The sequence below is a fragment of the Hemiscyllium ocellatum genome, chromosome 42, assembly GCF_020745735.1.
Source record: "Hemiscyllium ocellatum isolate sHemOce1 chromosome 42, sHemOce1.pat.X.cur, whole genome shotgun sequence".
In the NCBI taxonomy this organism is placed as follows: Eukaryota; Metazoa; Chordata; class Chondrichthyes; order Orectolobiformes; family Hemiscylliidae; genus Hemiscyllium; species Hemiscyllium ocellatum.
In genome coordinates, this window is record NC_083442.1 from 20,801,681 (window position 1) to 20,817,534 (window position 15,854).

The 15,854-nt window shown below is 45.6% G+C and overlaps 1 protein-coding gene across 5 annotated transcripts in view; it reads right to left on the bottom strand.

Moving 5' to 3' along the window:
- neil1 (nei-like DNA glycosylase 1) overlaps positions 1–11,643 on the bottom strand; it is a 45,789-nt gene extending 34,146 nt beyond the window's left edge. For 2 of the 5 annotated variants that reach the window (XM_060853709.1, XM_060853707.1), the window contains exons 1-4: positions 11,484–11,631; positions 6,968–7,453; positions 3,275–3,394; positions 2,202–2,265 (exon numbers count right to left, since the gene is read on the bottom strand). In XM_060853709.1, the coding sequence (XP_060709692.1) occupies positions 2,202–2,265; positions 3,275–3,394; positions 6,968–7,453; positions 11,484–11,617 (804 nt within the window). In that variant the 5' untranslated portion in view covers positions 11,618–11,631. Of the gene's footprint in view, positions 1–2,201; positions 2,266–3,274; positions 3,395–6,967; positions 7,454–11,483 lie in introns of all 5 variants that reach the window. The other 3 variants (XM_060853708.1, XM_060853705.1, XM_060853706.1) reach the window with 3 other exon arrangements.
- Positions 11,644–15,854: the final 4,211 nt, after the last annotated feature.

Sequence of the window (15,854 nt, forward strand, 5' to 3'; positions counted from 1 at the left end):
GGCAGTGGTTCGTGTTGGAATGAGCCGCCAGAGAAAGTGATGGGTGCAAGTACAGTTACAAAGACATTTGGATAAGTGTGTGAATAGGAAAGGTTTGGAGGAATATGGAATGGGAGCAGGCAGGTGGGTCTAGTTCAGTTTAGGATCATGTTCATTATGGACTGGTTGGACTGAAGAGTGTGTTTCCGTGCTGTCTGACTCTAAGTTGCTGACTGTAAAAACATGAGCTTTGTATAAATTTAATTTACAGTTAGTCCCCAATTTATGAAAGTCTGACTTATGAACATTTATACTTACAAACGGGATCCCATACAGGTCCAACATATGAACATTTCCTGTACTTTACATTGTCCTGCTTTGTACTTTGACATGCATACTTGTGACTGGACTCCTGAACAAAACCCATCCCCTACTCGGAGACTGTCTGTATGATGAAATGCCTGACGATGGCTTGCTGAGTGTGTGCTTTACTTGATCCTTGCTTCTCAGTCTAGCTTCACCCTGTAGTTGTTTTTTTTTTGTTTGTGGCAACAGAGACTGAACATTCATCCCTTTAATCAGCACTCAAACAGCACTCTGATGGAAATATCACAGCAGCCGGATTCTCTGCCAAGTCTTGGAATAGAATCCCTAGGAAAAGGCCGTTCGGCCCATTGTGTCTGCAGCTGAAAATGTGTTGCTGGTTAAAGCACAGCAGGCCAGGCAGCATCCAAGGAATAGGAAATTCGACATTTCGGGCATAAGCCCTTCATCAGGAATCCAAGGAATAGGAAATTCGACGTTTCGGGCATAGATTCCTGATGAAGGGCTTATGCCCGAAACGTCAAATTTCCTATTCCTTGGATGCTGCCTAACCTGCTGTGCTTTAACCAGCAACACATTTTCAGCTGTGATCTCCAGCATCTGCAGACCTCATTTTTTACCCATTGTGTCTGCACCAAACCTCCAAAGGGCATCCCACCCAGAGTCATCCTCCTACTCTATCCCTGTAACCCTGCATTTCCCATGACTAACCCACCTAGTCTGCACATCCCTGGACACTATGGACAATTTAGCATAGCTGTGTTGTAAGGACAGGCTGGGGCTTTTTTCACTGGAGTTTAAGAGACTGTGGTGTCACCTTATAGCAGTCTGTAAAATCGTGAGAGGCACAGATAAGGTAGATATCCAACAGCTTTTCTCCATGGTAGGAGAGTCTAAAACTAGAGGGCATAGATTTAAGGTGAGGGGGAGAGATAAGGTGAAGGGACAATATTTTCACATAGAGGGTGGTGAGTGTTTGGAACAAGCTGACAGAGGTAGGTGTGGGGGGTGAGTATGATTTCATCACTTGGACAGGTACATGGATGGGCTTGGCATGGAGGGGTATGGACCAAACGCAGGCAAATGGGACTAGTTCGGTTATGAAAACTGGGCAGCATTGGCAAGTTGGACCATCTTTTTCCATGCTTTAGTCCTCTATGTCTCTAATCCACCTAACCCGCCCATCTTTGGGATGTGGGAGGAAACCAGAGCACCCGGAGGAAACCCATGCAGACACGGGAAGGATGTCTGTGCGGACTGTGTACAGTCACTAACCACTGAGCCACCATAACATTTTTTTAAACTTAAATAAAAATTAAACAGCACATGGATTTAAACCACCCACCATTTCTTCATGAATGCTGGGTCAAATTGCTGGAATTACCTCTCTGAGGAACCACTGACATTGCAGTAATGTTGCTTGACCTAGAGTCCAGAGATTCTGGCTAATGCTTTGAGGACATGGGTTCAACTCTCCATCCCCAACCACCCCCACCCCAATGAGAGCTGGTACAATTTAAATTCAATGATAAAGTATGTAGTATAAAGTCAGTCTCAGTAAGTGTGACCCTGACAACTTCTCCCTGAATGTTGTAAAATCCCATTTGATTCACCAGTGGCCTTGAGAGAAGGAAATCTGCCATCCTTACAGCGTCTGGCCTACATGTGACTCCAGACCCAGAGCTTGGTCACCTTGGACACAGCCGAAGCAGGCGTATTTTTTTAACCCCCAAACAGAAGAGGAAAACTAAGCAAATTAAAACCAAAAGAACTGTGGATGCTGTAAACCAGAAACAAAAGCAGAAGTCGCTGGAAAAGCTCAGCAGGTCTGGCAGCATCTGTGGAGGGAAATCAGAGTTAACGTTTCGGGTCCGGTGACCCTTCCTCAGAAAACTAACCGTTTCTTTGTGTAGCAAAGGTTCCAGCACGGTCCTGGCTTTTTCAAAAGGGGGGACCTTTGACCTAAAGCGAGCGACAAAGAGAGGTGAATCAATCGGGCATTTTCCAGTCAGTTCCAAGTCACAGGACCAACTTGCTCTGAAGCTAGTCTCCCTGATTACAGCCAACTCCTCCGAGTATGAGAAATATTGGCAACATCCCCAGTGTCACCTTTCCACACCATTCCTGCAACAGCCGACCACACCGAGACCTGTCGGCACTGCAAGGGCAGAGGTAACTGTTGATGTTTGTGCTCAACACTAAAACTAAAGCAGTAACAACTCCGAAAACATATTTCCTTTGAAAATAAAACCCAATCACCCTCAAAACCTGAAAGGGTGCAGAAAAGCTTTACAAGGATGTTGCCGGGGTTGGAAAGTTTGAGCGAAAGGGAGAGGCTGAACAGGCTGGGGCTGTTTTCCCTAGAGCATCAGAGGCTGAGGGGTGACCTTATAGCAGTTTATAAAATTGTGGATAAGGTGAATAGAGAAGGACTTTTCCCCAGGGTAGGGAATCCAAAACTAGGGAGCATAGGTTTAAGAAGAGAGGGGAAAGATTTAAAAGGGGCCTAAATGGCAACATTTTCACACAGAGGGAGATGCGTGTATGGAATGAGCTGCCAGAAGAAATGGCGGAGGCTGGTACAATTACAGCATTTAAAAGGCATCTGGATGGGTATATGAATAGGAAGGGTTTAGAGGGATATGGGCCAAGTGCTGGCAAATGGGACTAGATCAGTTTAAGATATCTGGTCGGCATGGACGAGTTGGACCGAAGGGTCTGCTTCTGGGCTGTACTCTATGATTCTATGACCCTCCAACAGATGCAGGATATGAAAACTGAATCCTGAATGGTGGAAATCAGCAACCCCACCTCAAGCCTTGAACTGCCCAAGGACTTGCCAATCGAACTTTAACCCTGGTCCCAGTGTAGGAGGTGGGCCCTGATTGTGTTTGTCCAGTGACTATAGTAGGGACCTACAGGCCTAGCCCATCCCCCCACCCCCCGATGAAGAAGCCTTCCTCGACCTCACCTGAAGAGAATCTCTGCTCGCAGGTAATTGCCAATACCGCTGAAGTATTTCTGATTCAACAGTACCTCACAGATCGGCTTGTCAAAGGCTCTTTCTGATAGGTTTGTCAGCACATTTGATCTGGGATAGATGGCAGGAGAAGCAAACATAGAAATTAAACTCATGCTGCAGAAAAAAAAAATGGATTGTGAGAGAAAAATAAAACACAATGGAAATAATAAAGAAAAAATTTAGCAACAAATAACAGCGGAGAAGTGTGACTGAAAATCGCCAACGGGGTTATTCTTCAATAAGGACCACATATCAGTAATGACCATGTGCCATTAATGGGCAGCATCAATAATGTCCATGTGTCACTATTGACCATGTCAGGGATAACCACGAATCCATAGTGACCACACGTCAGTGATGTTCCATGCATCAGTAATGACTATACACCAATAATGACCACATGTCCGTAACATACATCAATAACGACCATAGAACAGTAATGATCATACAACTAATGACCGTTTTGTCAGTAATGACCATTTGCAATAATGAACATATACTAATAATGACCACACTACAGTGATGACCATGTGATAGTTATGACTGTACGCCAATAATGACCATACGTCTGTAATGTACATCAGTAATAACCGCACGTTAGTAATGACAACTGTCAGTAATGACCACATGTCAGTGATGTATATCAGTAATGACCACACGTCAGTGATGTATATCAGTAATGACAACTGTCAGTAATGACCACATGTCAGTGATGTATATCAGTAATGACCACGCTTCACTAATATATCGTGCTGCTAAAGGGCAATCAGACTGAAACAGAAAAGGACCTATATGAGCCAGTAAAGAGTAAACTCTCTAATAAAGAAGGGAGAGAGAGGAATTGACTAAGAAAGGTTTGCATTTCTATTGGACTTTTCACAACCACAGTCTATCCCAAAGCAATGTACGGGCAATAAAGGATAGTTTAAATTGTAGTCACTATTGTGATGCAGGAAGCAGAGCAGCCAATGGAGCACATGTCACTCCCGCAACCAGCGAACGATCCGACAATCTGGTTATGGCAGAGAGAGCTCCTTTGCTCACCTTCAAAATAGGATCATGGTATCTGCACGACTACTTTGGTTTCATGTCTCATTCAAAAGACAGCACTCCCTACAGTGCAGCACTCCCTGAGCACCGCGCTGTAGGCTGTTACGCTTTTGTGTTCACATTTATAACAGAAACATTTGAAGTCACAACATTCAGACACAGAGGTATAACAGCAACGAGTTGAGCTCTGATTGACACTGTATGCTAAGTAGACAAAAGTGAGGACTGCAGATGCTGAAAACCAGAGTTTAGATTAGAGTGGTCCTCTTCCAGCACCATTCTAATCTAAACTGCATGCTAGGTAGTCATTCTATTGCACGTCCAACTACATTATCATCTTTTAATTAAGGAACAGGAGGTTTAGTGGGGATCGGAGCAAAACATTTTCACCAAAGGGTGGTGGGGAATCTGGAATTCGCTGCCTGTCAGGTTGGGAGAGGCAGAAACCCTCATCACACTGAAAAAGCATTTAGATGTACTGTTGCAATGCCAAAGTGTACAAGGCTATGGGCCAAGTGCTGGAAAATGGGACCATAATAATTATGTGCTTCTCTTTGACCAGCACAGATCCGATGGGCTGAAGGGTCATTTCCTGTGCTGAATTGGGAGGTCACGTTGCGGCTGTACAGGACATTGGTTAGGCCACTGTTGGAATATTGCGTGCAATTCTGGTCTCCTTCCTATCAGAAAGATGTTGTGAAACTTGAAAGGGTTCAGAAAAGATTTACGAGAATGCTGTCAGGGTTGGAGGATCTGAGCTACAGGGAGAGGCTGAACAGGTTGGGGCTGTTTTCCCTGGATCATCGGAGGCTGAGGGGTGACCATATAGAGGTTTACAAAATTATAGGGGCATGGATGGGATAAATAGACAAAGTCTTTTCCTTGGTTTCGGGGAGTCCCGAACTAGGGGGCATAGGTTTAGGATGAGAGGGGAAAGATATAAAAGAGACCTAAGGGGCAACCTTTTCACGCAGAGGGTGGTACGTGTATGGAATGAGCTGCCAGAGGATGTGGTGGAGGCTGGTACAATTGCAACATTTAAGAGGCATTTGGATGGGTATATGAATAGGAAGGGTTTGGAGGGATATGGGCCGGGTGCTGGCAGGTGGGACTAGATTGGGTTGGGATATCTGGTTGGACTGAAGGATCTGTTTCCATGCTGTACATCTCTATGACTATGAGTATGACTTCTATGAGGGCCAGGCAATATGAAACAGAATATCATCGAGAATATAGTTAATGACGTTGGCTATCTCTTTCACTTAAAGCACTAGCTTAAGTAATTTAAATATGAGTATTCGGCTCCTAATGAAAGGAAATCAGACAGTCCTTTAGAACAGAAGTGTGGGTGGATCTCACTGGCTTCCCCGTGCCTCTGGCAAAAACCTGTGACCTCCCCCAAAGACTATTATCCTGAAGTTTCTAAGCTGTGTACAAACAGCCTGTCTGAAAATTTAAAAGTCACACAACACCAGGTTAGAGTCTAACAGGTTTATTTGGAAACACGAGCTTTCAGAGTGCAGGTGTTGTGTGATTTTTAACTTTATACCTCCCAGTCCAACACCCTCACCTGCACATCGTGTCTGCAACGTATGGATGTCTTGTCTCACACGGATTGCCAGTGTTTTGCATTGTCTCCTTCTCCATTGAGTTCCAGGGTTGAGAGAATTCAGCGAGGTGGTTAGATTGACAAGACCTGGCACTGTGCTGCTTTAAGAAGACTAAGAGGGGATTTAATAAAGGCTCCCGTAATCATGAGGGGTCCAGACCGTGGAGATTGGGGAAAAAGTATTAGCTGGAGGTCAAGAACCAGAACAAGATGAATGAAAGTGATTGACGGAAGAATCAGAAGCGACAGGAGTGGAAACCTTTTTTTTAAACGCAGCATCGGGTTAGGGTCTGGCATGCACTGCCTCACAGTGCAGAGGGGGCTGGCTCAATCACACTTTCACAACGAAACTGGGCAATTATCTGAAAAGACTCGCAGAGTTACGGGGAAAAGGCCGGAAAGCGGGACGAGCAAAGTTACAGAGAGGCAGCCTAGGCAATGGGCTGAATGGCCTCCTCTGTGCCACACTCAGACTAATCCAATCATTCAGCTTTCGTTGAACACAGTCTGCACAGCAGATGCTGTCCAAATCAAAATAGCGAAGCATTCGCCCTCAAAGCAGACTGACCTCAACTGAGGTGGAGAGGTTGAGAATGTAAGAAACAGGAGTGGGATGAGGCCATTTGGCCCATCGAGGCGATTCCACCATCCAATATGATAGAGTCCTACAGCAAGGAGACAGGCCCTTCAGCCCAAACTGGTCCATGCCAACCAAAATGTCCATGCATGCTGATTTTAGCTGTTGACTCCTTATTCATCCCCACTCTCCACATCCCTAGAGAGACAAACGTCTGTTCTACCTCAGCCACAGATACGTTCAGTGCCAAAGCGTCACTCCAGCTCAGGTCACTCTGGCTGTTCGGTTAGGACCAAGATGGACAAGATCACCCTCTCCTCTGTCAGCTCTCCCGGAAAAAAAAAAGACAAAAATAGATGAGGGAAACAAAGTGGGGGGGTTGGGGGGAGCACTTTTTTTTTGGTACCTGAACCTCTCGTATTCAAGCATCACGCACGGTCCTCTGTCCGACTGCCAAGTCCCATTGACTTCCCAACTGCCAAACCTTCTGGGGTCAATGAAGCACAGCACCTGCCTAGGCTTCCGTTTGGTGAAGAACTTGAGGTGGGCGTGTTTGGGGATGTCCTCCTCAGTCGTCAGCTTGAAGGACCCAGACATGCCAAAGCGGAAGACAACGTCCATCGGCGCCAACAGCCCGTCATCGCCTTCCACCCCATCTGATGTGATACCCTCTTTCCCATCCTCCTCTTTGATGGGGGTAAGGGTCAGCTTGACCTCCTTCCCTCTCGACACGGCGAAGATCAGGTAGGCGTCACAGCTGAAAGGCACGTCACAGTTTTTGCTCACCGTAGACTTTTCTACTTGCCCTGAGAACACAGTACTGCAGCAGACCTGGTTGACAAACCTGGCAGCCAGGTGGAGTTCGGGTCCTTCAGGCATTTTAGAAGACGATCTAGAATGACAATGAAAACACAAATGATCAGGCCAGATGCAGGCAGATTGAGAAGAATTAGAGTCATACAGCACGGAAACAGGCCCTTTGGTCCAAGCAGTCCATGCCAACCATAATCCCAAACTAAACTAGCCTCACTTACCCGCGCTTGACCCATATCCCTCCAAACATTTTTTATTCATGTGTTTATCCAAATGTCTTTTAAACGTTGTAACAGTACCCGCATCAACCACTTCCTCTGGAAGTTCATTCCACACACAAACCACTCTGTGCTAAAAGGTTGCCCCTCATGTCCTCATAGAGTCATAGAGATACAGCATGGAAACAGACCCTTCGGTCCAACCTGTCCATGCCGACCAGCTATCCCAACCCAATCTAGTCCCTCCTGCCAGCACCCAGCCCATATCCCTCCAAACCCTTCCTATTCATATACCCATCCAGATGCCTTTTAAATGTTATAATTGTACCAGCCTCCACCACTTCCTCTGGCAGCTCATTCCATACACACACCACCCTGTGCATGAAAATGTTGCCCTTTAGGTCTCTTTTATACCTTCCCCTCTCCCCCTAAACCTATGTCCTCTCGTTCTCGACTCCCCCACCCCAGGGAAGAGACTTTGTCTATTTATCCTATCCATGCCCCTCATGATTTTATAAACCTCTATAAGGTCACCCCTCACCCTCCGATGCTCCAGGGAAAACAGCCCCTCTCACCTAAAAAAAAAACACCCTGTAGTCTTGAAATCCCCCACCTTAGGGAAAATACATCTGCAATTCACCTTATCTACAGCCCTCACCATCTTATAAAGCTCCCATGCTCCAGTGAAAGAGGTCCCAGCCTATCCAGCCTCTCCTCACAACTCAAACCTGACATTCCCGGCAATGTGCTGGTAAATCTCTTCTGAACCCTCTCCAGCTTCATAATATCCTTCCCAGAACATGAAGTTCATTCCACACGCGAAGCACCCGCTGTGTAAAACACTTGCCCCTTGTGTCATTTTAAAATCTCTTTACGTATTAGTGTTATATTTTATTTACAGTATAAATACTCAGACATCATCACAGTATTTGAGATACAGTACATAATCTCTGCCCGTTTATTAAAAGTGCAGGTTAAAACAAAACTTGCTGCCCATATATTTGGCATCCTTTTGTGACTATTTAGTCAGGACACATAAAACACTGTTTACTGTCACAATCTAACAAAGCAACTGCAAAGGCCATAGACCCCACTCGAAAGTGATTGATTGAGGGAAAGGGGCTAATGTTGAGGCCTCCTAGTGGGTCCACAAGCTGTATATTTGGGACCATGACCTCTAAACCACCCCTGACTGAGTTACAACAACTGTTACCCGCACCAACTGCAAGTACACAGGACCATCGATCCCCACGGTGTTCTCACAGGTCTCCTTTCCCTACACCAGCACCTCGCAGTTCATGGGGTCAAAAGAAACAGTTGGGGACGTACTGCCACTCAACCGTCAGGAAACCCAAACAGTTACCAATCGTCTGAGATTGTGGAGATTGGTTCTTTGAAAAGGTGTTTCCGTGATCAAAATGTAAAGATCAAGCAGCATTTCACATTCAATAGAAATTCTGACCAGTCACTGGACTCAAAGCTGTAACTCTGCTTTCTCTCCCCAGATGCTGCCAGGTCTGCTGGGTTTCTCAAGAAATTACACTTTTGTTTCATTCTTCCAGCATCTGCAGTTCTTTGCTTTAGTTTAGTGTTTAACTCACAGCTACATCCTTTTTAAAATGAGGTAGATTACCCCCAAAGTTTCAGGTTTAAGAATGCAGCTACACAGTTCCTTGAAAATGGGAGTCACAGATAGACAGAGGAGTAAAGGTTCTGAGGAAAGGTCACTGGACTCAAAATGTTAACTCTGATTTCTCTTGCTGCCAGCCCTTATGTTTATTGGTGAAGGTGTTTGGTATGCTTGCCTTTATTGGTCAGTGCATGGAGTATGAAAATTGGGTTGCTGCTGTACAGGACATTGGTTAGGCCACTTTTGGAATACTGCATTCTGGTCTCCCTGTTATAGAAAAGATGTGAAACTTGAATGGACACAGGAAAGATTTACAAGGATGTTGCGGAGGTTGGAACGTTTGAACTACAGGGAGAGGCCAAATAGGCTGGGAATATTTTCCCTGGAGCGCCTGAGATTGAGGGGTGACTGAATAGAGGTTTATAGAATCATAAGGGGCATAGATAGGGTGAATAGGCAAGGTCTTTTTCCCAGTGTATGGAGTCCAAAATTAGAGGGCATAGGTTTAAGGTGAGAGAGGAACATTTTAAAAAGGGACCTAAGGGGCAACGTTTTCAAGGACAGGCTGGTGTGTGTGTGGAATGAGCTGCCAGAGGAAGTGGTGGGGGCTGGTACAATTACAACATTTAAAAGGTGTCTGAATGGGTACATGATTAGGAAGGGTTTAGAGGGATATGGGCCAAATGTGGGCAAATGGGATTCGATTCATTCAGGATATCTGGTCAGCATGAACAAGTTGAACCAAAGGGATATGGGCCAAGTGCTGGCAAGTGGGATTTGGTCAGTTTAGGATATCTGGTCAGTGTGGATGAGTTGGAATGAAGGGTCTGTTTCCATGCTGTACAGCACTATGACTCTATAAATATCAATAAACAGGCACTTGCATTTATATAGCACCGTTCATGACTTCTGGATGGCCCAAAAATGTTTTACAGCTAATAAAATATAGTCACTGATGATGGAATGATGGGAGTATGGCAACACATTTGCAAACTGCAAGATCCCACAACCAGCAACATGACAAATGACCAGATTACACCAGTTCAGAGAAAAACATGAGAAAACCTCAGGAGATCGACAGAGTGTCTTTTCTTTACGAATGTGAGACCAATACTAACTGAGGAAAAAGCACTATTCTTCGAACAATGCTTTGAGATGAATCATGCTCATTTGTTTAAATTAGATTAGATTACTTACAGTGTGCAAACAGGCCCTTCGGCCCAACCAGTCCACACCGACCCGCCGAAGTGCAACCCACCCATACCCCTATATTTACTCCTTGCCTAACACTATGGGCAATTTAGCATGGCCAATTCACCTGACCCGCACATCTTTGGACTGTGGGAGGAAACCGGAGCACCTGGAGGAAACCCACGCAGACATGGGGAGAACGTGCAAACTCCACACAGTCAGTCGCCTGAGTCGGGAATTGAACTCGGGTCTCAGGCGCTGTGAGACAGCAGTGCTAACCACCGTGCCGCCCAATTATCTCAACTGACATGGCCAGAAGTCACAAGACATCAAGTTAGGCTTATGCTCGAAACGTCGAATTCTCTATTCCTGAGATGCTGCCTGGCCTGCTGTGCTTTGACCAGCAACACATTTGCAGCTGTGATCTCCAGCATCTGCAGACCTCATTTTTTACATCAAGTTATAGTCCAACAGGTTTATTTGAAACTGCAAGCTTTAGGAGTGCTGCTGCTTCATCAGGTGAAGTGTGGCGAAGGAGGAGCACTCTGAAAGTTTGCAATTTCAAATAAACCTGTTGGACTATAATCTGTGTGACTTCTGACCTTGCCCATCAAATTCCAACATCAGCACCTCCACATCATCTCAACCAACAAGACAGTGTAGCACCCCCTTAACACTGCAAGGGGAATCGACAACCTAGATATGGTGCTCTGAAGCAAGTACAGAACTTATTCCAACATTTGAGCACTGCCCCTTTAAGACACAACTGAAATTCAGTAAACACAGGCTGCAGTCCTGCCGACTTCATTCACAAATGGGTTTTGTATCAATCTCAACTGATACAAAACAGCCCAACGCAGGATGCACTCCATCTGGAAGCGGGCCGGATACAATGTCTACACGACAAGGGTTGAGTTGGGTTGAGGATGAACACCTGAAAGGAGAGGCATTCCGGAGTTTCCTCTCCACTTGGAAAATCCCCCCAGCATTTCGCAGCTCCTGAATGTGGAGTGCTCTCTAGGATGGGTTGCAAAATTCCTAAGCATGAACGGAAGGAACAACACACGCACCGACAAGGGGGAAGCAAACTGACACAATTGCATTCAATGCAGAGTTTGCAATGCGGAGGATTTAGGATGCACAAACCCCCAGACAACACGAGTCGATTCCTTCCCTGTTCACGGCGTATTTCACTTCCTCTCATGAAGTAACTTGGATCCTGTAGTCCCCACACTGCACTGACGTCAGTCTTAAAAGGGCAAGGTACATAGATTTGGAGGAGCCCGTGTTGGACTGGGGTGGGCAAAGTTAAAAATCACACAACACCAGGTTACAGTCCAACAGGTTTGTTTGGAAGCACTAGCTTTCAGAGCGCTGCTCCTTTATCTGGGTGAAGTCTGACAAAGGGACAGCGCTCCGAAAGCTTGTGGTTTCAACTTAACCTGTTGGACAATAACCTGGTGTTGTGTGAGTTTTAACAAGGTACATAGAGTCATAGAGATACACAGCACAGAAACAGACCCTTTGGTCAAACTTGTCTGTGCCGACCAGATATCCCAACCCAATCTAATCCCATTTCCCAACACTTGGCCCATTTCTCTCTAAATCAAGATCAGAATGGTGCTGGAAAAGCACAGCAGGTCAGGCAGCATCCGTGGAGCAGGAAAATTGACTTTTCGGGATTCCTGATGAAGGGATTTTGCCTGAAACGTTGATTTTCCTGCTCCTTGGATGCTGCCTGACCTGCTATGCTTTTCCAGCAACACTCTAATCTTGACTCTAATCTCCAGCATCTGCAGTACCCACCTCTGCCAAATCCCTCTAAACCCTTCCTATTCACATGCCCATCCAGATGCCTTTTAAATGTTGTAATTGTACCAGCCTCCACCACTTCCTCTGGCAGTTTATTGCATACACACATCACACTCTGCGTGCTCATTAGATCCATTAAAAAATTTTCACCTTTCACCTTAAACCGATGCCCTCTAGTTCTGGACCCTCCCACCCAATGGAAAAGACTTTGTTTATTTATCCTATCCATGTCCCTCATGATTTAATAAACCTCTATAAGGTCATCCCTCAACCTCTTGACACTTCTGTGAAAACAGTCCCAGCCTATTCACCCTCTCCCGAGAGATCAAATCCTCCAACCTTCCAACATCTTTCTAAATCTTTCCTGAACCCTTTCAAGTTTCACAATGCCCTTCTAATATCTAGGTTTTTGTTCAAATAAGTAAAAGAAAAATATTTTTCTAATCAACTCATTCAGAGATGTTATTACACACCTCTCAGGTAGACAGTACAGTGAAGGCAGTTCTGAGGAACGGTCACTGGACCCAAAACGGTAACTCTGATTTCTCTCCACGGATGCTGCCAGACCTGATGAGCTTCTCCAGCAATTTCTGTTTTTGTTTCTGATTTACAGCGTCCTCGGTTCTTATGGTGAATGTGGCATTTGGTACACTTGCCTTTATTGGTCAGTACATTGAGTATAGGAGTTGGGAGGTCACGTTGCAGCTGTGCAGGACATTGGTTAGGCCATTTGTGGAAGATGGTGTGCAATTCTGGTCTCCCTGCTATAGGAAGGATGTTGTGAAATTTGAAAGGGTTCAGAAAAGATTTACAATGATGGTGCTAGGGTTGGAGGATTTGAGCTAGAGGGAGAAGTTGAGTAGACTGGGACTATTTTCCCTGGAGTGTTGAGGCTGAGACGTCACGTTATAGAGATTCATAAAATCATGAGCGGCACAGATAGGGTTAATAGGCAAGATCTTTTCCGCAGGGTAAGGGAGTCCAAAATTAGAGGGCATAGGTTTAAGGTGAGAGGGGAAAGATTTAAAAAGGACTTAAGGGGCAACCTTTTCATGCAGAGTGTGGTGTGTGTATGGAATGAAGTACCAGAGGAAGTGGTGGACGCTGGTACAATAACTACATTTAAAAGGCATCTGGATGGGTATATGAATAGGAAGGGTTTAGAGGGATATGGGCCAAATGTAGGCAAATGGGATGAGATTCATTTAGGATATCTGGTCAGCATGTTGGACCAAAGGGTCTGTTTCCATGCTGTATAGCTCTATGACAGCTGGAGCAAGGGCTTGAACCCAGGCCACCTAGCTCAAAGGTAGGGGCACTACCACTGCTCCACAAGAGCCCTTAGACCATACCATGCACTGTTGAGTTGCAATGGCAACATGTGTTCTTTTATACATGTGTTAGTCTGGATCTGTAATATGAACACAGCTGACCAGGAATCTCTCCAGCTCTTAATGTTGGGGGGTTGGGTGCGGTGGTAAGGGACATGTTAACAGTAACGCTTAACCTTTTGGCTAGTTTATGAGCCTACCTTACTTACCCAGCCAGAGTGAGGGTAGGGGTCAAACCCAGGGCCATGGGAACTGTGTCACAAGGCCCCCTCATGACACTGAGGAGAAAGTGAGGACTGCAGATGCTGGAGATCGGAGCTGAAAATGTATTGCTGGAAAAGCGCAGCAGGTCAGGCAGCATCCAAGGAGCAGGAGAATCGACGTTTCGGGCATAAGCATTTCTTCAGGAATGCTGCCTGACCTGCTACGCTTTTCCAGCAACACATTTTCACCTCTCATGACATTATTGTGTTATTCTTAAATAACTTATTGTAATGGGAACATATGTCCAGACAGAGAACTTGTTATGGCACAGTGGTAGTGTCTCTACCTCTGAACTAAGAGGCCCAGGTTTAATAACATCTATGAACAAGTTGGTTAGAAAATATCTACATGCAGATTGGCCCATTTATTGCTATACTGTATTTAGGTGCTGAGCAACAATGAAAAAGTTCACCAGCCAACAAGACAGACAGGAGAAAGTGAGGACTGCAGATGCTGGAGATCAGAGTCGAGAGTGTGTTGCTGGAAAAGCACAGGTCAGGCAGCATCCGAGGAGCAAGAGAATCAATGTTTCGGGCATAAGCCCTTCATCAGGAATGATGCTTGGGCAAAGCCGAGTTCAATGGGACAGGAGTAGGCTGAGACAATGGGTCGACTGGGGAAGTCAGGTTGATGAATTTCGGGTGAGAAATAGAATCGGGTGGTTTGAGGTTCACGGACGATGATACTGGAGGCTGTGGATGGGAGATCAGCTGAGGTGAGGAGGTTGTGGATGGTCTGGGAGATGATGGTTTTGGTGATGGGAGGTGAGGCCGTGGTTGTGGTCGAGGGGGCGGTAGGAGGTGGTGTCGGTAAGTTGGTGCCTGGCTTCAGCGGTGTTGAGGTTGGTGCGCCAAACTACCACTGCACCCCCTTGTCCACTTGTTCGATGGTGAGATTAGGGTTGGAGCAGAGGAAGCTCCAGAAAGACAGTCCATGACACTCTAGAATTTTAAGCCTAAATGTGTGATTATTTTGAATTGATGGGAACAAAAGTTTACTGTGTGGGCAAACTTTTCTTTTCTTTACTCATTCGCAAGGTGTCCCTGGCTAAGACAGCATTTAATGCCCATCCCTAATTGCCCCAGCGGGCAGTTAAGAGTCAATCACATCGCTGTGGGTCTCGAGTCACATGTAGACCAGACCAGGTAAGGATAGCAGTTTCCTTCTCTAAAGAACATTAGCGAACCAGATGGGTTTTTCTGATAACCAGTGATGGATTCATAGTGATCATCAGATTTGCTTTAATTAAATTCAAATTCCACAATCTGCCATGATGGGAGTTGAACCAGGTCCACCGAACATTATCTAGATTAGCCGACCTGCAATAATTGCACTAGGCCGTTGCCTTCCTTACCTATAGTGAGTGAGTGTAATATATGAAGATGTGAACTTGTGTATTTTTACAAATATAGAAGGGTAGCATATTATTAAATAAGGAATCTGGAATTCTCACTCCCTTGGTGGACAATTTGTCAATTGGAGTGATTACGATTAAAGTATTTTAGCTTAGGCAAGGTTATCTAGGGATGTGGAGAAAAGGAGTTGTGTTTCAACAGTGATTGGGGTTTCAAGGGTCTAAGATTGAAGATTAATCACCATGTGAATACACCATTGCAATGTAGAAGATGCGGCAGCCAATTTGCAAGCAAAGTGATCATTGTTATTTCAGTTCATGGTTCCTCGTGTTGCAGCTGCATCAAACCTGATGATGCCTTTGGGAGCAGGAGAAGCAGTCTCGCACCACGTCCCAAAAGAGACAGAAGTATTACCTCTCCTGCTTGTTACTAGTTCAATGGCTGGATGGATGCTTTCCTGCTGGTGGAAATATTGAATAAAGTCTTACTGAGTCACTGCGCGCGCGCGCGTGCGCGCGCACACACACACACACACACACACACACACACAGACAACAAAAGATATAAACAAGGGATCCAAAATGTCCTCAGTTTGGCAAAATAAGGCGGCAGGTCCAGGCTTCAGGCTGTGGAGGGAGTCATCGTGACTGACTGACTGCCCCCTCTACACCCACACCGT